Source organism: Paroedura picta, chromosome 8 (assembly GCF_049243985.1).
Source record: "Paroedura picta isolate Pp20150507F chromosome 8, Ppicta_v3.0, whole genome shotgun sequence".
Taxonomy (NCBI): Eukaryota; Metazoa; Chordata; class Lepidosauria; order Squamata; family Gekkonidae; genus Paroedura; species Paroedura picta.
In genome coordinates, this window is record NC_135376.1 from 103,900,368 (window position 1) to 103,922,969 (window position 22,602).

General features: G+C 47.3%; 1 protein-coding gene across 6 annotated transcripts in view; it reads left to right on the plus strand.

Annotated features, from left to right (window-relative positions):
- The window catches only part of PSD (pleckstrin and Sec7 domain containing), a 116,568-nt gene that overhangs the window by 13,652 nt on the left and 80,314 nt on the right, over positions 1–22,602 (plus strand). For all 6 annotated transcript variants that reach the window (XR_013233806.1, XM_077351121.1, XM_077351119.1 and 3 more), the window contains one exon: positions 7,560–8,028. Coding sequence is in view for 5 of the 6 variants with exons in the window: in XM_077351121.1 (XP_077207236.1) it covers positions 7,560–8,028 (469 nt within the window). In the remaining variant the exon portion in view is untranslated. The remainder of the gene's footprint in view (positions 1–7,559; positions 8,029–22,602) is intronic.

Sequence of the window (22,602 nt, forward strand, 5' to 3'; positions counted from 1 at the left end):
ACCTCCAGGGTCATCTAGTCCAACCCCCTGCACGATGCAGGAGCTCACAACTACCTGAATCTCCAGAATCCAACCTGGCCTGGAGGAAATTCACCTAACATTCCAAAGCAGCGATTAGCAATTCCCTGGGAATGCAAGGAAGGACCACAAAAGAAGGACCACTGGCACATCCCTTCCTGCCCACCCACTCATAATATGCATTTCTGTCAGCTGACTATGTAGCCTCTTCCTGGAGGGGCTGGAGGCTTGGAGGAGGATATACTCATAACCCCAGTCACATTCCATGATAGGGCAGCACTCAGTTGCCCCTCTCTGGATCAACTCTCAGTCATCGGTCTGGGGTGGCTGAGAGCTGAGGTGCCCTGGGGCCCCCAAGCGTGCCCTTCCACCTCAGCCTCTGTCCCTGAGCCCATGGTACCAATCAGATTCTTAACCCCTGATACCCTTCCAGCAGTCCTCCTGACCTCCCGGGCCACTTCTTTACTGGTGGGCATGAAGTTTTCTGGAAGGGTCACCGCCTCGGCCAATGTCTCTGGCATGGAACAAGTCACCCGGTATCGGGCACGGGCACAGAGAATGTGTAACAGCTGGTCCCGCACTACTTCCTCCACCTTTGGCTACCGTAGGATGCAACTAACAGGTTGCCTCGTCTCTGAAGGCGGCCCCCAGGGCTCAGGGCCATTGACCTGGTTGGTATGTTATTGCGTGGAGTTTCTGTGGGTGGGATTCCGGAGACAACTTGTAGGGGTCCAGAATGGCCACTTTCAATTAGTCCTAATTGCCCACCTCTGACTGGTCCAGCGTCTTCAGGGCAGCTTGTGCCTTTCCAGTGAGGTAGGGCCCCAGCAAATAGGCCCACTGCTCCTTGGGCCACTTTGTGGCCTCTGCTGTCCTATCGAAGGTCTTGAGGTATGCCTTGATTTCATCATCAGTTCCTAGCTTCAGTAAGGGAGCCCACGATCGACCTAGTTCACCCAGGGATTTGGGGTCTTGGCTGGGGTTGACCTTTCACCCTCTGCGAGGCGCGGATCGCCTTCCCTGGGGCCTGGGGAGCTTTTTTCCTTCCTACCCGATCCGGAAAAAAGCTCCCCAGTCCCTGGGGAAGGCGAGCCGCGGCTCTGGGGGCTCCGTGGGGCGGCGGCTCTGTCTCGCGTCGGCTCTCTTCTTCTGAGGAGGCGGCGGCGGTGGCAGGTAGGCCCCGGTAGCGGCGCGTCGCTGGACAGCCAGGGGTTCCGTGGGGCGTCGGCTCTGTTCTTCTTCGACGGCGGCGGCAGCAGGTAGGCCTCGGCAGCGGCGCAAAGGAGCAACTGCGAGCCGCGCTGTGCGTGGCTCGCAGTTGCGCAGGGCTGGGAATCGGAGGGACCAATCGCGCAGGCGCTTCGCGCATGCCTATTGGTCCCTCCGATTGTCTGTTCGGAGGAAGGGTCCAATCCGGACCCTTCCTCATCCCGGACACAACCCTCCTCAGAACGCCTTACAGTTTTATTTAGTCCATGGCGCCCGTGGCGCCACGGGCAGTGTTAAGATAATTGTCGCAGCTCTTTATCCAAGACAACTCCCAAATATTTAATTTTTTTCCAGATTTACTCCTGGGTTAAATCTTGGTCTTAGAGCAGTTTATTTTATATCCTGCATGGAGTCCAAAACCTTTTAGTGTGTCAAACAGGATTAGATAGCATCCAAACCATGTTATCCGCATAACTCCTTATCTTAAATCATGACCATCTATATGAAGTCCAGAAAGCACTGTCATATTCCGTAGCTTTGGGGAAGGCACTGGCAAACCACCCCGTATTGAGTCTGCCATGAAAACGCTAGAGGGCATCACCCCAAGTGTCAGACATGACTCGGTGCTTGCACAGGGGATACCTTTACCTTTACCTTTACCTTTTTATTCTGTAGCGTAACTGCAATAGTCTCTAGAACCAAATTAAATAACAAAGGAGAAAGAGGAAACCCCCGCCTTTTACCTTTCTTTATCTGAATTTATTGATATGTAAGCATACCATTTACCATGATTCTGCTCATTGTCTGGGATATATTTTCCGGGTCATTCCATAGTTTGTAAAGTTGCAAACAGGTAATTCCATAAGACATTGTCAAAGGCTTTTCCTGCGTCTAAAAAAAATGTTGTTGGTTGGTGCATCTTCAAAACATAGTCAAAATTTTAGCAACAATTTTGTAATCCACATTCAGTAACAATATAGGTCTGTGGTAAACTAGAGTCTGTTCCCTCTTTTTGTATAAGCGTTATAGGAGCCTGTTCCCATGATTTTGGAATCTCATTGTTCGGTGTGTTTAAGATTTTGTCCATTAATTGGAGAAATAAAGGTGTTATTACACAGGACACTGTAAAATTCAGCCAGAAGTCCATCCGGACCCCAGGCTTGTTGTTCTGTAAATTTCTCTATGGGTATCTTTTCTAAATATCCCATTTCATCTTCCAGATTACCACCATCCTTCTCTGATTGATATAAACTCTGAAAAAAGGCCACAAGCTTGTCCTGAACATCCTTTTCTGAGGAATATTCCTTCCCATCATAATTTAGCCTGGAAATTGTATTCTTTTGTACTCTTTTTCATAATCTGTATGCCAGCCATTTTCCTGGTTTGCCTGCCTGTTCAAAAGCCTTTTGTTTTAGAACATCTTTCCTCATTTCTTCAGTTTCAGTACAGTCTCTATTTGTTCTTAGAGTTAAAATTTGTTTCCAGATTTTCCTCAATGGCTTTGTTTGATATAAGCCGTCAAGCTGTCGAAGCTGTTTGTATAGGAGATTCGTGCTTTTTTCTGTTTCACCTTATTTTGTCAAATTAATACATCCCTCATATAGGCCTTACTAGCATCCCAGATGGTGGACATTTGAGTATCAGGCGTTTGATTAACCCTGAAAAACTCAATTCTTTTTCACGCTCTTGTACACTGAGTTTATCTTCTCACAAATAAGAATTCTTTCTCCATCATGTTAGCCCAGTTCTGAAATAATTCAGAGTAGGTTCTAGTGGATTATGATCTGCAAAGGTATTAGATAAGATCTCAATATCCCTTACCAATGAAGTCAATGATTTGGACAGCCAACACTGATCAATCCTTGAGTAAGAATTCTGTCTTTGGGAGTAAAAGATAAGTTGGCATCTTTGCGGGTTTTAAAATCTCCAAACATCAACTAATGAGAGCTGGTCAAAGTAGAATAAGGCCTTCTTTGGAAGCTTAGCAGCTTGTTTTCTATGAGATTTATCTGATGACTGATCTGGGACGGTATTAAGGTCCCCAACCAAAACAATTCTGTATCCAATACTTCTAAGTGTTTCTGAAAAAAATCTTCATAAAACTTGTCTTTGGCGTTGTTAGGAGCACGGATATTAGTCAAAATTAGTTTTTTAGCATCTGGCAACTGTAGTTTAAGCATAATGAAGCAGCCCTCTGAATCTCGTGATAAAACCTCAACAGTAACATTGGGGTTCACAGTATAAATAGCTACCCCTCTTTTTTCCTTTGAGGCAGAGGCCATGTAAACTTTGCCCAATTTATCAAATTGTAAAATTTTCAAATAGTCACATTTGGTCTGAGTTTCTTGTAAACTCAGAGAGCCAGTTTGGTGTAGTGGTTAGGAGTGTGAACCTCTAATCTGGCATGCTGGGTTCGATTCTGCGCTCTGCCACATGCAACCAGCTGGGTGACCTTGGGCTCGCCATGGCACTGATAAAACTGTTCTGACCGGGCAGTGATATCAGGGCTCTCTCAGCTTCACCTACCCCACAGGGTGTCTGTTGGGGGAGAGGAATGGGAAGGCGACTGTAAGCCGCTTTGAGCCTCCTTCGGGTAGAGAAAAGCGGCATATAAGAACCAACTCTTCTTCTTCTTCTAAACAGATTATATCTAATCGAAGTTTTTTGAGTTGGTTAAAAAAAGTTATTTCTTTTAGCTGGCGCATTAAGCCCATTCATATTAACCAAAAATAATTTCAGCTTCTCCATGGTTTTCCCTGATGCCGATGGGCCAGGCAGTTGAGATAAGGAAGGAGGTAGTCAGAGCCTGACTGGGTGCCCCCTGATATTGATCAGCCAACTCCTGTGCTTGTTGCAGTGTCTTAATAACTCATCTTCCAGTAGGTAAAATAACTTCCAGAGCAAATGGTATCTTTCAAAAGTACCCAGTCCCCTCTTGGATGAGTATTTGTCACAAGAAATGGAACTATGCTCTTTTATGAAGAGTTTCTGCAGGTAGATCTTGAAGAACCTTAACTTCTTGTCCAGAAATGCTCAGGGGGGCAGAGCAGTTCTTCTGCAATACAGAATCGCTCACCAGTCGGCTATCAAAGCTGACCACCAGATCTCTTGGCTGTTTCTTACATACTGCTGCTCTTGAAAATACTCTAAGCCTTGTCAATCCGGATCTCTTCACCTGGTAAGTATTCCGCAAGCGCTGTGATTATTTCCTGGCGGAGATCTTGTTTGCTGAACTCCTCTGTAGCACCTTTCATCCTAATGTGCTTTGTCCTTGTTTGAATTTCAAGAACATCAAACTGTCCTTCTGCTTCAGATTTCCATTTTTTTAAGGTCTGTCACCTCTGTTTCCACTTTTTGTACTTTGGTATGATCCTCATCAGTCTGCTTTGTATGAGTCTCTACATTTTTTAAAGATCATCAATTCTATCAGACAGCTCTTTTTTCAGAATGAGTTACTTGTTTTCAAACAGTTACTATCTCTTTGTGCAAGTTTTCAATTAATGATCTCATTAATTTGCAATGTATGTCCAAACTACGCAGAATTTGAATATTATCTGGTCCTTCTTCTTCCTCCTCTTCTTCACGTTTCTTTTTTGGATTTCTTTTGGCATAAGCCATCTCCCCCCCCCCCCCATATGAGAAATGAGTTAAACTTTTTGATTTTGGGCATTTTGCAAAATGTCTCAACTTAGCTGACATCAAATTATTAGTTTATAAAAGCAGAAATGCACAACATTATCATAAAATTGCATCCAACATTGGCTAGCAATATCTAAAACAGTGGCAGGGTTTTTTTTTTTTTTATGGTGGCCCCACTGCTCACATTCTCCACCAGATTGTGAAATGCCGGTGGGCTGACAAGTTGGGCTCCCCCTACTGCTAGATAGAATGGACCACTGTCTCTCCCTTTCGGAGGATGTCTGATAGGGGGTGGGGATGGCAAGTAACTCTTGGAACTGCTGTTGTCCTTGGAACTGTAGACCCGGGCATCAGGTGACCCCTCCTTCTCCAGCTTTGCTCCTGCCCCTCTGGCTCCTCTCACTCTTCTCCTTCCATTTGTTCCTTCTCCTTGCTTTCTGCTCCCCCCCCCAGGTTGACTCCGCACCTCTCCCCTCTCCAACAGTCAACTCCTCCTGTTTCTCCCGCACTCCTATTACCCCGCCACCCAGTATCCTCTCCACCCTCACCCCACTGAAGAACCATGCTCCTTCAGTTTGGTATTTCTTCTCTCCATCCTCAGGCCCCACGCTATGGCATCTGATGCCTCACCTGGGCCTGCCCCTGCCTGGAGGCTGGGTCCTCCAGACCACCTGGACAGTGGACCAGGTGTCAGTGCTGCACTGCCTGCAGCTTCAAGGTGGCAATGGCAGTGCGACATTTTCTTCGGTGGTGGCAGCCCTCGCAGCAACAGCTGCTGCTCGTGGCCTCCTTACTCCGGCGGCAGTGGTAGTTCCTCCAGCGTTACCTGTTGTGGCAGAGAGGTGTGAGTGGATCGAGGCCTCTCCCCATAGGGGGTTGGTACCCAAGTGGGGTGGGGGTTCAGTCAACTCCAGGATCCCAGCTGGGGAACCAGGAGGTCCTGGACAAAGGGTTTGGAGACCAAGTCGTATTATTTATTATGTATTATTTATTTATTTGATTTCTATACCGCCCTTCCATATGGCTCAGGGCGGTTCACATACAACATGGGGGATACATGGTATGAGGAAAGGTTGAGGGAGCTTGGTCTGTTTAGCCAGGAGAGAATATGACTAAGAGATGATTGGATGGCCATCTTCAAATACTTGAGGAGCTGTCTTATAGAAGATCGAGCAGAGTTGTTTTCTGTCGTCCCAGAGGGTAAGACCAGAAGCAGTGGGTTGAAATTAACTCAAAAGAATTTTCGGCTAAACATCCGGGAAAAATTCATGGAATCAGAATCATAGAATCATAATGTTGAAAGGTACGACCTGGGTCATCTAGCCCAGCCACTTCATGATGCAGGAACTCACAGTCACATACCCACAGTGGCCCCAATTTCATGCCCAAATGATCCCCCCCTCAAAAAATCTCCAGAATCCAACCTGGCCTGGAAGAAATTCACCTACCGTCCCACAGTGGCGATCAACGATTCCCTGGGTATGCAAGGAAAAGCCACAAGAGACAAGCACTGGCATATCCCTTCCTGCCCACCCACTCACAATCTGCCTAAGTTCATAAATAGTTCTGGACAGCTAGAGTAATTCCTCAGTGGAACAGGCTTCCTCAGGTGGTAGGATTTCCTTCTTTAGAAGTTTTTAATCAGAAGCTAGATAGAAATGCTAAGTGGGTAGGAAGAAGGGATTGTGTAGATGCTAGGGTCTTGTGGCCATTTCCTGTATTCTGCAGGGGGTAGGACTAGATGGCCCTGGAGTTCCCCTCCAAATCTGTGATTCTATGATTCTATCTCTCGGTTCTCTGGGAGGCAGCAGGACAAGGAAGCAAAAAGGCATACATCCTGAGTCAGATGATTAGACAGTCTTCTCCACTGGTAGCAGCTGTCCAGAGCCTCTGGGAGAGGTCTTTCGCATCACTTCTGCTGGCTCTTTACTTACTAGAGATGCATTTGCTATTGGGCCAGAGACCCTCCCCTCACAGAGTGACCTTATTCAGCAGAGGTCATGGTCCATGTCCCTGCATGAACAGAAACCAGAGGCAGGGCCTTCTCAACAGTGGCTCTCATGTTCTGCAACTGAGTTTCCAGAAGTTCCTCTGAAATTAAATTTATGTGTGAGAGGGGGACTTTTAGATCCTCTTCATTTCCTGAGTTTTATCAGAAGACTTGCCTTTATCTTGTTATTGTTGTTATTTTATTATTATATTATAATTTATTATACTTCTGTACCAGCGCTCCCAGCACAGCTGACTCGGCCGGTTGACAATATAACTGTCAGACGTTGCAAGGACTCACAACAAGCTTCTTTGAATAGAAAGCATTTATTGAGAGATACTTCATACACCTAGACTAGAAACATAAAAACATCAAATCAACAACCTAAAAACATCAGAATATGATAAAAATTAATACCCTCTAAAACATACAACTGGAATGGCAGAAACAGTAAAAAAAACTCCTCCCCCAACACTGAAGCTATGGGTGTGGATAAGGTATACATAAGAGACTGGGGATTGCTGCTCCTCATGTCAGGTTGCTATTCTTAAGGTTTTAAAATCTGGTGCTGATTTGAATTCCTTTTTATTTTTCCATTTTGATGTGTTGCTTTTTCTTGTCCTAAGCTTCCTTGGAATAGGTGGGCTGTGCCAGAAGGCTCCCTGGGGGGCTTTGCATGTAACCCAAGGTCTCTGTGTTCTAGGGATGCACACTCCGAAGTCACCCGACCCCCCATCTCCAGCCCTCGAGGAACGCAGCCACAAAACACAGCCCAAGCAAGAGAGGGTGGTTCCAGAGCATAGCTTGTGTCATGTAGAGGTGGAAATCGAGATGACTCCTTCAGGAAGCCCAGAGCCAGCAAACTGTGAAACTGGAATCATCCGCAGGACTGTGACATATTCTGAGACAGATTTGGACTCTGTTCCCTTGAGGTGCTACCATGAGACCAACATAGATGACATCCTGGCTGAGAAAGACGAAGTGGATTCTGCCATCGAGAGTCAGAAGGACAGCGAGAGCAATCAGAGTTGCCCAGGAACCGTGGGGAAAGCATCAGTCATCTCAAGGGAACCCTTCTCCAAGCACAATCGGGAGGAAGAGGGCAGGTGTTTGAGAAATGGGATCCCAGACAATGAGGTCCTTGAAGCCTGTGAGCATCAGCAGCCAGAGAGGTGAGGGTCACTGTCATGTGGGCCTTACCCAGCATAGTATTTCCAGTGAGCAGTGTTCCCTGTTTTGCAGTGTTCCCAGAGAAGAACAAAGCCACAGGGCTTGGCTGGCTTGGCGTAATTATGTGTCACGTTCCTGGCAAATCAGGCCATGCGCAGCCAGTAGTCATCTGGAAGACTTTATCAGCTGTCTGGGTGGCCTAGCATGGATGGAGGTTTGGTGCCGTGGGAGATTTACAACCAGTGTTTTTGCCTATTCCATGGTGCTGCCCACAGCCCTCCACCTTCATTTCAAGTCTCTCTGATATCATCTCCAAGTGTCCATTGGGAAGGACATTAATTGGTAGGCTTGTGGTAAAAGTCTCAATATCCTGAGATTTAGAAGAGCACCCGGTTGGGCTGGTAAGTGCAGCATGCAGCTGAATGCATGTGGTCAGAAAACAACAAAGAAAAACACACGCACTGAGACTATTTGTTTAGTAAACAATCCAATGCATAAAAAGGAAAGCCTGGATGGAGAGAGATGCTGCAGGCTTGAAGCAAGAGGGACAGAGAGAGAGAGAGAGAGAGAGAGAGAGAGAGAGAGAGAGAGAGAGAGAGAGAGAGGAGGAAGTAGGTAACAGGAACAGGGCAGTAAGATCAGATAGGTGAATGGTCAGTGTTCCTATCCATCTCACTAACTGTGATGTAGATTCCTGCTTGCAGGTACAGGCAAAGAGGCTTTGGGGAGAGTTAGTAACGCAAGTGAAAAGGACTAGTCAAGTTTAAAAGGGAAATTTAATTAGCAATGACAACCAAGTGAGGGGATGAAAGGCAAGTCCTGAACAATAAGCAGCTAGAGAAGGGGGTGTGATGGGATGGGGGCAAAGTAACTGGGGGTCCCTGCATGACTACTGACTCTTGTCTGAGCTGCAGTGAAGGGGCACGGGAGAGGCAGATACAATGAACAAACTAGGTGGTATCTTCAACAGAGCAGTATAACTTGGTATGCCCAGAATAAATTAAAATAAATTCAAATAAATAAAGAGTAGCCCCACAAAGCCATTTCAGGTTAGGTATATATTTCCCTCCCTTTTTTGAAAACAACTACAGAAATCAAGCTAGGATTCCTACCTGAAGCAGAAGGAACATTATATTCTACAAGCAAGGACCCGCAGCCGACATCTCCTTACCCCAGGATGTCCTCTTCACCTTCCCTGGATGCTCCCATAGCCTCTGCCCCTTCTTGCTTCTCTTTCTCTTTTGCATCAACCATCCAACTTACCTCTATTTGCTCCCTGTCTTCAATGTTCCCTCTCTCCTTCCACCTGGCAGCCCGTCACTGGGAAAATCCAGATTGGTTGTCTGGTGCCAGCTGCTGGGCTGGACCTAAGACTGATGGTCGTTGGTCAACATTCAGAAGAGCTCAGGTGCTTTGTCCTGTCTCCCTAGGCAAGTTCTCCCACTGCCTGGCTGCCTTGCTCTGCCCTTGGGGCTCTCCACTGCTGGGCAAAGGTGGGATGGCTGCCACCTTCCCAATCAGAAAACAGTTTCATTTTGCAGCATAGTGTGGATAGAAAGATACTTTCTGCTTGGAAAGTCTCCAAAACCAATCAAAATTTTGCAGAACTATGGTCAAGTCCTAGGAAGTTAAAAAAAAAAACTCTACTGGTTAGAATATAACCAATTGCTATCCATATTTAAAGCTGAATTCAGCCAACCTTTAGATCTAAGGGCTTCTACACCAGAATTTGAGAATTTATTGATTCAAGGGGGGGGGGGAGTAAAAATTGGTCATCATTTCAAAGGATCCAAAAAGTTTAAAAAAATAGATTTTTGGAAAAATCAGTTTCACAGGACTGCAGTCAGGACCTAGAATCATAGAGTTGGAAGGGACCTCCTGGGTCCTGAAAAGTTTTAAAAATTATGAACATTAATTTGCTTCCTCTTGAAAAATTCAGTGTTTTCCAAATGCGGTAAGAACAAGTAAAATGTATTCATTCCGAAGGAACAACCCTTCAAAGATAGAGGTCCTGGGGCTGGGCAAGAAGAGAACCGGGACTCCTGTGGACGGGGTGCCGCTGTTGGTCACACACAGAGCCAGAAATCTGCATGAGATTTTTGACACCTCCGTCTCTGTGGAGGCACAAGCCACAAAAGAAACAAGGCTAACGTTTTACGATCTCCTCCAAGCCAAGTGAGTAGCGCCCTACTTGGCCCCAGAACACCTGACCACAGTGATCCACGCAAGGGTCTACTCAAGACTGGACTTCTGTAACTTGCTGTCCACAGGCCTGCTCTTATCCTTGCTCCGGAAATGGCAACTAGTCCAGAATGCGACAGCCACACTCCACACAGGAACATCTTGGAGGACCCGTATTCGGCCTGTGCTTCAGCAGCTGCTCTGGCTTCCAGCTGAATTCCAGATCAAGTTTAAGGTTCTGGTTTTACCCACAAGGCCATTCACGGTCTAGGCCCTGACTGAGAGACCACCTTTCTACCTATACCCCCCCCCCCCGAAGAACTCTCCATTCTATTTCAGTGGGGGAAGTCATCCACAGATGGTAAGGTCATGCCTCATGTAGCAGGTGTGTGGCTAGCCCCACCCAGACACTGCTGAGAAACCCTTTCCTACTATTTAATTGCAAGATGAACGAAGTAAAAACTCCAGGGGCTGCACCCATTCACAATTCCAGTGCATGAACCCCAAAGACAATGAAGAGGGACTTCAAGCAGTCAGCTGAGAGCCTGCTCAAGGCTTTTGGGCTGGGGCCTCAGACTAAGAAGAAGGATATCAAGGAGGCAGCTGACTACCTACCCGAGGCTTCTGGGCTGGGGACTCAGAAGGTGATATGCATAGGTGTGCAATTGGCAGCCTCTGCAGAGGGAGCCCCCCGAGGTCTCGGGGGTGGGTTCCTCCGCCACCAGTCAGAACTGGAAGGTGGACAACACAGAGCACCGCGGGAGTCACAAGGGGCTGGCATGCCCTAGTGGTGAGACTGTTCCGGTCCCTGGGAAGTCCCTAGCTGTGGGGCAGAGCCCTTGCAGGAGCTGAGATAAACCCAGGCGTGGGGGGAGTTCCAAGTTCCTAGCAGGAAAGGTGCCAGCTCAAGTGCCACACACCTGGACACAACAGAAAATGTGTGTAGTAGAAGGAAGCGAGTGGCACCTACCTCCTCCCATCATGGGGCTGCCAGTAGCTCCCAACATAGGGCCCTCACAGATGGTGGTTTGGGCAGATATTGCCCAGGCAGTTGTGCCACTAGCTGCCAGGTGATCGTGATGCCCACAGCCATCTAGCCTGTCATCCAGCCCAGTAGCGCACAGGATTTTCACACAGCTCACAGGACGAGCAAACGGAATGGCCGCTCCCACCAGTCACCAAGCTTTTCGCACAGCTCTCAGGACACAGAGAAATCGTGCCCAGTTTCTCCTGCCACTTCCAACAGAGGGAGCAGTCGCAATAGCTGCTCCCACCAGACGCCCTGTTTCTCCTGCCACTTCCAACAGAGGGAGCAGTTTGGATGGCTTCCCACCAGACGCCCAGTTTCTCCTGCCACTTCCAACAGAGGGAGCAGTTGCGATGACTGACCCCACCAGCCGCCCAGTTTCTCCTGCCACTTCCAACAGAGGGAGCAGTTTGGATGGCTTCCCACCAGACGCCCTGTTTCTCCTGCCACTTCCAACAGAGGGAGCAGTCGCGATGACTGACCCCACCAGCCGCCCAGTTTCTCCTGCCACTTCCAACAGAGGGAGCAGTTGAGATGGCTTCCCACCAGATGCCCTGTTTCTCCTGCCACTTCCAACAGAGGGAGCAGTTTGGATGGCTTCCCACCAGCCGCCCAGTTTCTCCTGCCATTTTCAACAGAGGGAGCAGTCGCGATGACTGACTCCACCAGCCGCCCAGTTTCTCCTGCCACTTCCAACAGAGGGAGCAGTTGAGATGGCTTCCCACCAGATGACCTGTTTCTCCTGCCACTTCCAACAGAGGGAGCAGTTTGGATGGCTTCCCACCAGCCGCCCAGTTTCTCCTGCCATTTTCAACAGAGGGAGCAGTTGAGATGGCTTCCCACCAGATGCCCTGTTTCTCCTGCCACTTCCAACAGAGGGAGCAGTTTGGATGGCTTCCCACCAGCCGCCCAGTTTCTCCTGCCACTTCCAACAGAGGGAGCAGTTGAGATGGCTTCCCTCCAGATGCCGTGTTTCTCCTGCCACTTCCAACAGAGGGAGTAGTTTGGATGGCTTCCCACCAGACGCCCTGTTTCTCCTGCCACTTCCAACAGAGGGAGCAGTCGTGATGACTGACCCCACCAGCCGCCCAGTTTCTCCTGCCACTTCCAACAGAGGGAGCAGTTGAGATGGCTTCCCACCAGATGCCCTGTTTCTCCTGCCACTTCCAACAGAGGGAGCAGTTTGGATGGCTTCCCACCAGCCGCCCAGTTTCTCCTGCCATTTTCAACAGAGGGAGCAGTCGCGATGACTGACTCCACCAGCCGCCCAGTTTCTCCTGCCACTTCCAACAGAGGGAGCAGTTGAGATGGCTTCCCACCAGCCACCCAGTTTGCCCCACCACTTCTAACCGAGGGATAATAGCGATGGCTGTCCCCACCAGCCGCCCAGTTTGCCTGCCCCCATCAATCGCCCAGTTTGTCCCGCCACTTCCAATAGAGGGAGAAATTGTCATGGCTGCTCCCACCAGCTGCCCAGTTTTTCCCGCCACTTCCAACCAAGTTAGCAATTGCAATGCCTGCCCCTATGAGCTGCCTATTTTTGTCCTGCCCCTTCACACAGAGGGAGCAGTCATGATGGCTTCCCCCACCAGCCACACAGTTTTCCCTGACACATCCAACAGAGGGAGCAATCGCGATAGCTGCCCCCAACATCTGCCCTGTCTCTCCTGCCACATCCAACAGAGGGAGTAATCATGATGCCTGCACCCACCAGACACCCAATTTTCCTGTGACTTCCAACAGAGGTAGCTATTATGATGGCTGTCCTCACCAGACGCCTGTTAACCAGTCCAGCAACACACAGATTTTTCGAACATCTCCCAGGACAGAGAGCAATTTTGAAAGCTACCTCCTGCAACTGCCCATTTTCTCCTGCCACTTCCAACAGAGGGAGCAATCTCAATACCTGCCCCCACCAGCCGCCCAGTTTGTCCCATGGCTTCCATCAGAGGGGTCAATCGTGTTGGCTGCCCCCCCCCCCCAGCCACCTGTCAACCAGTCCAGCAACCCACAGATTTTTTGCACAGCGCCCAGGACACGGAGCAACTGCAAGGCTGTTCACACAATACCTAGGACAGAGAGTGATCGCAATGGCCGTCTCCACCCGTCTCCCCGTTTGTCCTGCCACTTCCAACAGAGGGAGGACAATGGCAGGACAACAGAGGGAGGACAAAGAGCAATGGCAGCCCCCATCAGCCGCACAGATTTTTCACACAGCGCCCAGGACAAGGAGCAACCGCAATGCTTGCTCCCACCAGCCACACAGCTTTCCCCACAGCTCCCAGGACAGAGAACAATTGCGATTCCTGCCTCCACCAGCCATGCAGTTTGTCCCGCCACTTCCAACAGAGGGAGAAATTGCCACGGCTGCCCCCCCCGCCCCCCCTGTTTGTTCCGCCACGTCCAACAGAGGGAGCTATTGCGAGGGCTGCCCCCACCCATCGCCTGTCAACCAGTCCAGCAATGCACAGGTTTTTCGTACAGCTCCCAGGACAAAGAGCCACCGCAACGGTTGCTCCCAGTAGCCGCCCAGCTTTTCACACAGCTATGGCTTGTCTTCCATCCCAAACTGAAGGACCGGAAGGAGAAGGAGTGGCATACCGTAGACGTGTGCTGGATCTGCGTGTATACAGGACAGCATCCCTTACTTAGGGTGTCTGATGCCCGATTCATTTCCTGTAGCACCCAGGACTTGGGTAGGCCAGTGTCGTGTCCACCATCGTGTTCTGGCTGAAATCCATCGTGCATCTACAAGGCCTATGAGCACTGCAAAATGGTGGTCTCTTTTGACCCTTGCTAGGCACTACAAGATAGGCCAGTCCCCCTTGGAGGAAGCAGCCTCGGGCAGAAGAATGTTTCAACTGGTGGCAGAATATCAGATGGTGCCCATGCACTGTTTGCTTTCCCACCCTAGGGAGCATAGCTTGAGCATAACTAACCATCCTTGGATGACTTCCCTTACTGAAGTAGAACGAAACATTGGTCTTACCTGAAGATTTCTTCTCTTCAGTGGGGCGAAGTCATCCACTTCCCACCGAAAAATAATAACAATAACAACACCTTGGACTACAATGCAAAATACCAATACAGATCTGCATAGATGTGTTTGTAAAAAAAAACTGGAAGGCCAGCCCTTGGTCACCCATTAAGGCCACTCGGAATAATCTGAATATGAATAGCCCCACTGATTAAGCAGAGGTGTGACCTAACAATTTGTGGATGACTTCGCCCCTCTGAAGAGAAGAAACCTTCAGGTAAGAGGATTGTTTCATTCTTTGAATACCAACCAGCTGGTGATCCCTGGCCCCAAGGAAGTATGCCTGGCCTCAACCTGGGCCAGGGTATTTTCTGTTCTGGCCCTCACCTGGTGGAAGGAGCTCCCAGAGCACATCTGGGCCCTGACGAACTAACACAGTTCTACAAGGCCTGTAAGATGGAGCTCTGCCACCAGGCTTCTGGTTGGGGCCAGTAACTTAAATAACATTTATGCCCCCCCCCATCAAAGCCACCTCCAGACTGCAATCTACTTCTAAGAGAGCTGAGCAATATAATATCCATCTGGCCGATGCTGACATTGTTGCACAATTTAATTTTGGTTTAAATCTTATTTTATTGTATGATTTTAATTAATGTTATTCACTTGAGATTGAATTGAATGGGAAACATCTTGGGTTCATTAAATATCTCCACAATAAGAAAATAATGGGTGAATAGATAATCAATTGCTGACAGCTGAGATCTTGCCCTTCTGCCCCCTCCGTAAAGCAGGACACCATTGACCGGGGGAGTTCTTGATTAAAAATTTGGTCTATATGGAGCAACAAAAAGTTGCATAGAACGCAAAAATAGTATTGTAATATATATATTTTTACTTTCATCATAAGTACAATTTGCCAGGTGCCCCCAGATGTCCCTCCAAAAGTGGGACCATCTGGTCAACTTAATCTTAGGGCACCTGAGAACGTCTGTGTGCACACAAAAGCTCATACCTTGATTAAAACTGGGTTCTAAATTTGTTTTTTTTTTATTTATATTTTTATTTATGTATCTCCGCACCCAGCAAGCTCTCTCTCTCTCTCTCTCTCTCTCTCTCTCTCTATCTATCTATCTATCTATCTATCTATCTATAGAATCATAGAGTTGGAAGGGGCCATCAGGCCATCTAGTCCAACCCCCTGCTCAACGCAGGATCAGCCCTAAGCATCCTAAAGCATCCAAGAAAAGTGTGTATCCAACCTTTGCTTGAAGACTGCCAGGGAGGGGGAGCTCACCACCTCCTTAGGCAGCCTATTCCTATTCCTATTCCTATTCCTATTCCTATTCCTATTCCTATTCCTATTCCTATTCCTATTCCTATTCTTATTCCTAGATGTTGGTAGTCCTAAATAAGATACATCATTTCCATTGGCAATTACAAAGTCATTTGTATTTGGTGTTGAACATCCTAACTTTGTGTTTGATAGTCATATTTAAAATCCGAATCTAGTCTGAAGCACTGTGAGATTGAGGTGCCAGCTCACTTTCCCCAGCACTGAACTGGAATTCTTTATTATGGAAACCTATTTGCCATAACTAGTTGATGGACCTTAGGGCTCAGGAGAAGCAGGACTTCCCAGTCACTGCTCTTGTTTCACCCAATATTGAGTCTGCCATGAAAACTCTAGAGGGCGTCACCCCAAGGGTCAGACATGACTCGGTGCTTGCACAGGGGATACCTTTACCTTTACCTTTACCTTTATCATTGTACTTGAAGTTTAAACCCATTACTGCGTGTCCTTTCCTCTGCAGCCAACGGAAACAGCATCCTGCCCTCCTCCAAATGACAACCTTTCAAACGTTTAGGATGCTTTGGGCTGATGCTGTGTTGAGCAGGGGGCTAGACTAGATGGCCTGTATGGCCCCTTCCAGCTCTATGATTCTATGAAATACTTAAAGAGGGCTATCATGTCCCCTCTCAGCCTCCTTTTCTCCAGGCTGAACATTCCCAGGTCCCTCAACCTATCTTCATAGGGCTTGGTCCCTTGGCCCCAGATCATCCTCGTCACTCTCCTCTGTACCCTTTCAATTTTATCTACGTTCTTCTTGAAGTGAGGCCTCCAGAACTGCACACAGTACTCCAGGTGTGGTCTGACCCGTGCCGTATACAATGGGACTATGACATCTTGTGATTTTGATGTGATGCTCCTGTTGATACAGCCCAAAATGGCATTCACCTTTTTTACCGCTGCATCACACTGCCTGCTCATGTTTAGTTTACAATCCACAAGTACCCCAAGGTCTCGTTCACACACAGTGTTACCTAGAAGCGTATCCTCCATCCAGTAGGCATGCTTTTCATTTTTCTGACCCAGATGCAGAACTTTACACTTCTCTTTATTAAATTGCATCTTGTTCTCATTTGCCCATTTGCCCATTATGTTCAGATCTCGGAGTATTTGCCAGTCCTCCCAATTTGGTGTCATCTGTAAACTTGATGAGTAATCCTTCCACCCCTTCATCTAGATCATTAATAAATCAGTTTGGTGTAGAGAGTCAGTTTGGTGTAGTGGTTGGGAGTGCGGACTTCTAATCTGGCAAGCTAGGTTCAATTCTGCACTCCCCCACATGCAACCAGCTGGGTGACCTTGGGCTCACCACGGCACTGATAAAAAAAACTGTTCTGACCAGGCAGTGATATCAGGGCTCTCTCAGCCTCACCCACCCCACAGGGTGTCTGTTGTGGGGGGAGGAATGGGAAGGCGACTGTAAGCCGCTTTGAGCCTCCTTCAGGTAGGGAAAAGCGGCATATAAGAACCAACTCTTCTTCTTCTTCTTCTTCAAATATGTTAAAAGTACCGGACCGAGCACTGAGCCCTGAGGTACCCCGCTACTCGCCTCCCTCCAGTCTGATGAAACACCATTGACAACAACTCTTTGAGTGCGGTTCTCTAACCAATTCCCTATCCACCTAACTATCTGAAAATCCAGATTGCAGTCCTTCAATTTATCCATCAGAACATCATGGGGAACCTTATCAAAAGCTTTACTAAAATCCAAGTAAATGACATCAACCGAATTTCCACGATCCAACAAACCTGTCACTTGGTCAAAAAAGGAAACCAGGTTGGTCTGACAGGACCTGTTGGAGACAAATCCATGCTGACTTCCTTGGATCACCAAATTGTCCTCCCGATGTTTGCAGATCGCTCCCTTTAATATCTGCTCCATTATCTTCCCCACAACAGAGGTCAGACTCACTGGTCTGTAGTTTCCCGGGTCATCCTTCCTCCCTTTTTTGAAGATTGGAATAATGTTTGCTCTCTTCCAGTCCTCCGGGACATCTCCAGTCCTTTAAGAGGTCCCGAAGATGATGGACAAGGGCTGTGCAAGTTCTCTGGAAAGATCTTTGAGCACTCTCGGGTGCATTTCATCCGGCCCAGGGGATTTGAACTCATCCAGTGCAGCTAAATGCTTCTCAACAACCTCTCTGTCCATGTCAACCTGCCATCCAGAAACTATCTCTTGGCTACTGCCATCTCTAGATGTGTCTAAACCCTTTGACCTCTTTTCGTCTTTCTGGGATAGTCATTGATTGAGTATGCAATAGCTCTTGTTTGAGTAGCGCCCACCCTTCACATGCTCCCTTCCTTTCCAGCATTCTCGTCCATGGTATGACACTCATCATGTCTCTGAGTTTATTAAAGTTTGCCCTACGAAAATCCAACATCCACGTCTGGCTACAAGCTTCCTTGCCTCCCCATCTCAAAAGGAATTCTATGAGGACATGGTCACTTCCCCCTAGGGTCCCCAGCACCTTCACCTCATCCACCAACTCTTGCCTGTTGGTCAGTATTAAGTCCCGTATGGCTTAAACTCTTGTGGGCTCATCCACCATTTGATAAATGAAATTGTCAGCCAGGCAGGTCAGAAAGTTGCATGACTGAGGACGCTGTGCAGAGTGTGTTTCCCAGCACACATCTGGAAAATCGAAGTCACCCATGATGACAAGGTCCATGATGACAAAATTGAAGTCACCCATGATTACATACGCTTGGATATTTTCTCAAGCTGCTCACAAAGTGCAGCATCCACATCCTCTCGTTGGTCAGGTAGCAGATACCAACCACCACACTGGTTGTTTTCCCCCTGCTTATTTTCACCCAGATGCTTTCCACTGTAGATATGCTCTCCTTCACTAGAATTTCCTGACAGGTAAGCTCTTTCCTGACATACAGTGCCACTCCCCCACCTCTTCGATCTATTCTGTTTTTTTCTGAAAAGTTCATATCTATCCACTATTACATTCCAGTCATGAGAATCAATCCACCAAGTTTCTGTGATGCCTACTAGATTCAGATTTAGTTTATTAGTCGGCCATTGGCCATTTCCAGCAAATTGACTGTACAGTACAAAAGTCGGTTAAAATTAAGACATCAAACTGATAAAATCACAAGGAGTAATAAAAGTAATAAAGTAATAAAAAGTTACACAAATAAAAAGGAAGCATAATGATTAGGGGTTTAATCCTAATTGTACAGTTTGGACCTGATTTTCCTGGCTGCAAGAGCAAACAGTGCAACTCTGTTGGTAACGTAGGCATCGATATCAGTCAATAAAAAGATCATATACTCAGTTTTTGAGAGGCCTGAGGTGGTAGGGAGTATTCTTTTAATAAACTGGCCTCTTGGTTCATCATAGAGGGGGCAGTCCATTGCATAGTGTGTGAGGTCCTCAATCACTCCCCTATCACATTTGCAGATGCATTCAGATAGGGGGAGATGGGAGAACCGACCACTACGCACTGCTATGGGTAAGGATTGGAACCTTAAATGAGTAAATACCATCCTGGGTGTTAAGGATGGCAAACTCTCCAGATATGAAGATCTGCAGTGAATTCTCTTGAAATGTTTAAAAAGAGGGACAGCTCTGGACCGAGCAATTATATCACCATCTAGAACTGCATCTATTTGATAGATCCATTTCTGGAGCTCCTTTACTGAGCTTCCAGGCCTGATTAGATCATCTGGGATAGAGTAGTGTAAGATAATACTATTTATGTACTCTAGATCAGTGGTTCCCCAACCTTTTTGAGGCTGGGGACCGGCAGCAGCAGGGAGGGCGATTGCCCGGCTGCGCATGGCACATTCGCGCATGTGCGGCCCAACTGCGCATGCGCAATGCGTGTGCGTGGCCCTGCTTCCCTCTCCCCCCCCCCAGTAAGAAGCTTCCCGGGCTGCAAGCTTGTGGCCTGGGAAGATTTTTACTGCGGGGGGGGGGGGGAAGGGAGCTGTGGCCCAGTGCCAGGGCCTTCGCGGCCTGGCACTGAGCCGCAGCCCGGTGATTGGGGACCACTACTCTAGATGGATTCCATCAGTAATGGAAGTGAGCTCTAGGTTTTGACTGCTGATAACTTCAGAATTCTTTTGTGTACATTTCAGCCAGTTTTTCATGGTGATTAGTTTGACCCGTGCTTTTATGGATGGTAGTCCCAGTTCAGCCCTCATAAGAGCCACTGGAGATCCTTTAGGAAGAGCTAAAATCCTTCTCATAAAGACGTTCTGAATTTTTTCTAGGCTGTTAATCACTTGCTCATTCCAGCCCCAAATCTCCGCACCATATAGTATGGATGATATTACTTTGCTGCCAAATAATTTGATAGCGGGGTCAACCAAGCAGCCTCCTTTTGAGAAAACGAATTTGACAATAGCCCCCATACTTCTCAGGGGGCTTCTCACTCTCAGACTGGACAAGTGTGCCTTCCATGTTAATGTTTCACTAGATGTCACACCCAGGTACTTGTAGGAGCTGCACTGTTCTATCCGTGTACCCAGGATACTCCAGGAAAATGTTTTGGGGCGTTTCCTGAAGACCATCACATTGGTTTTAAGATAATAAGATAGCGGTAAAAAAGGCAAATGCCATTTTGGGCTGTATCAACAGAGGCATCACATCAAAATCACAAGATGTCATAGTCCCATTGTATACGGCACTGGTCAGACCACACCTGGAGTACTGTGTGCAGTTCTGGAGGCCTCACATAGATAAAATTGAAAGGGTACAGAGGAGAGCAACGAGAATGATCTGGGGCCAAGGGACCAAGCCCTATGAAGATAGGTTGAGGGACCTGGGAATGTTCAGCCTGGAGAAAAGGAGGTTAAGAAGGGACATGATAGCCCTCTTTAAGTATTTGAAAGGTTGTCACTTGGAGGAGGGCAGGATGCTGTTCCCATTGACTGCAGAGGAGAGGACACGCAGTAATGGGTTTAAAGTACAAGTACAACGATATAGGCTAGATATCAGGAAAAAAATTTTCACAGTCAGAGTAGTTCAGCAGTGGAATAGGCTGCCTAAGGAGGTGGTGACCTCCCCCTCACTGGCAGTCTTCAAGCAAAGGTTGGATACACACTTTTCTTGGATGCTTTAGGATGCTTAGGGCTAATCCTGCGTTGAGCAGGGGGTTGGACTAGATGGCCTGTATGGCCCCTTCCAACTCTATGATTCTATGATTCTATAATTTATGGACAGGCCCTGATCTTTGCAGTATAAGCCTAGGTTGTCCAAAAGTCTTTTTAGCCCTATTCTAGTCAGTGATATCAGCACCATATCATCAGCATACAGGAGGATGGAAATCTTGGTCTGGCAGATACTGTGTGCCATAAAGTGGGAGTCCTCCATCTTCCTTACCACATCATTATTATATAGGTTGAACAGCAGAGGGGCCATCACAAATCCCTTATTAACAGGGATTTCCTCAGTTAGAGCACCTGAATTCCCTACCTTGATCTTGACCGTGGTGTTTTGGTGGAGTTGTCTCATTAGATACATTAAACGTGGATCCAGCTGGAGATTCAGGAGTTTCTGCCAAAGTATGTTCCTGTCCAATGAATCAAAGGCTGCTGCAAGGTCAACAAAGGCCACAAATAGTGCCTTTGTTGGACCCTTCATAGCAGTAGCAGCCAAGTGATAGAGTGTTTGACAATGTTCGATTGTGGAGTGCCCCTTCTTGAAACCCAACTGTTGTGAGCTCAAGATATTGTGTTCCACCCAGTTCTCCAATTTCTTCCTCAGAAAGCTGCCATATAATTTAGAAGCTACAGGCAGAAGGCTAATTGGTCGATAGTTCTGCGGATCGGACCTATCACCTTTTTTGAAAATAGGGACTATGATGCTGGAGGTCCATCCTTGGGTAGTTTGCCAGTATCATTGATTTGGGTAAAGAGTCTAGCAAGAACTGGCACCCACCATTCACTGAAAGCTTTATAACATTCAGAGGGGATCAAATCCTCCCCAGGTGATTTATTGGAAGGGAGTGCTATTATCAATGATTTGATCTCATCTTCTGCTATTGGTGGCCAGCGTTCCGATAACTCGGAAACCTCCATAGTTGCTTTATCCATCTTACCCCCTTCAAAAACCTTAGAATAGTGGTCAAGCCTGGATGGTGGAACCTGAACTGAGCGCCAGATCCTTGGATCCTGAGGAGATCAGTTCCTAGAAGAGTGTTTCCTTTTTATCTTTAATTGCTTCTTGTAAATTAGTCCAAAACTGCTGAGAGTGGGCTTTTTTCTTCCTAGCCAAAAGCTCGTTATATTTTTGTTTGGTCTTCCTTAATTGGCCTAGTGACCATTTGTCTTTGTCCCTTCTCAGGGTTCTGAGACAGCTCAAGACAGGTTTTTTTGCACTCTCCGCACTCGTCATCAAACCAAGCACTTCCCCTATTGGGAGTTGGGTTTTGGTTTTTCTTATGCAGGAACAGAGGCTTTAAACAGTTTATGATTTCCATGGAATAATTTATCGGTTGACAGCATACCATTAGGTTTTCTCTTGCATGCAGCACAGATTTGTCACTAACCAGAAATTGGCCTATTACAGTTTGAAGTTGGTCTGACCACTTGGGTTTTCTATGCCCTACCATAATTTGAACCCCAGCATTGGAGGAATTGTGATGCCTACTAGATCATACCTTTCCATCAGCATGAGAAGTTCCAGCTCTTCCTTCTTATTGCCCAAGCTTCAGGCGTTAGTATAAAGACATCTGAATCCTTTTACTTTTGGTTCCCTATGAGCTGGCCTTCCTGGTTGGGCTGCCCCCGATCGTTCTCCTCCCTTACACTCCCTATGTTGAACGTCTTCTTCCCCTTGTGACTTCAGTTTAAAGCTCTTCTGATGAATCTCCCCAAGTTCTTGCCAAACACATTCTTCCCCACCTTTGATAAATGCAGTCCATCAGGTGCTAGTAGGCCTTCCTCAAGAAAGCCTATCCCATGGTCCCAGAAACCAAACTATCTATCTATCTATCTATCTATCTATCTATCTATCTATCTATCTATCTATCTATCTATCTATCTATCTATCTATCTATCTATCTATCTATCTATCTATCTATCTA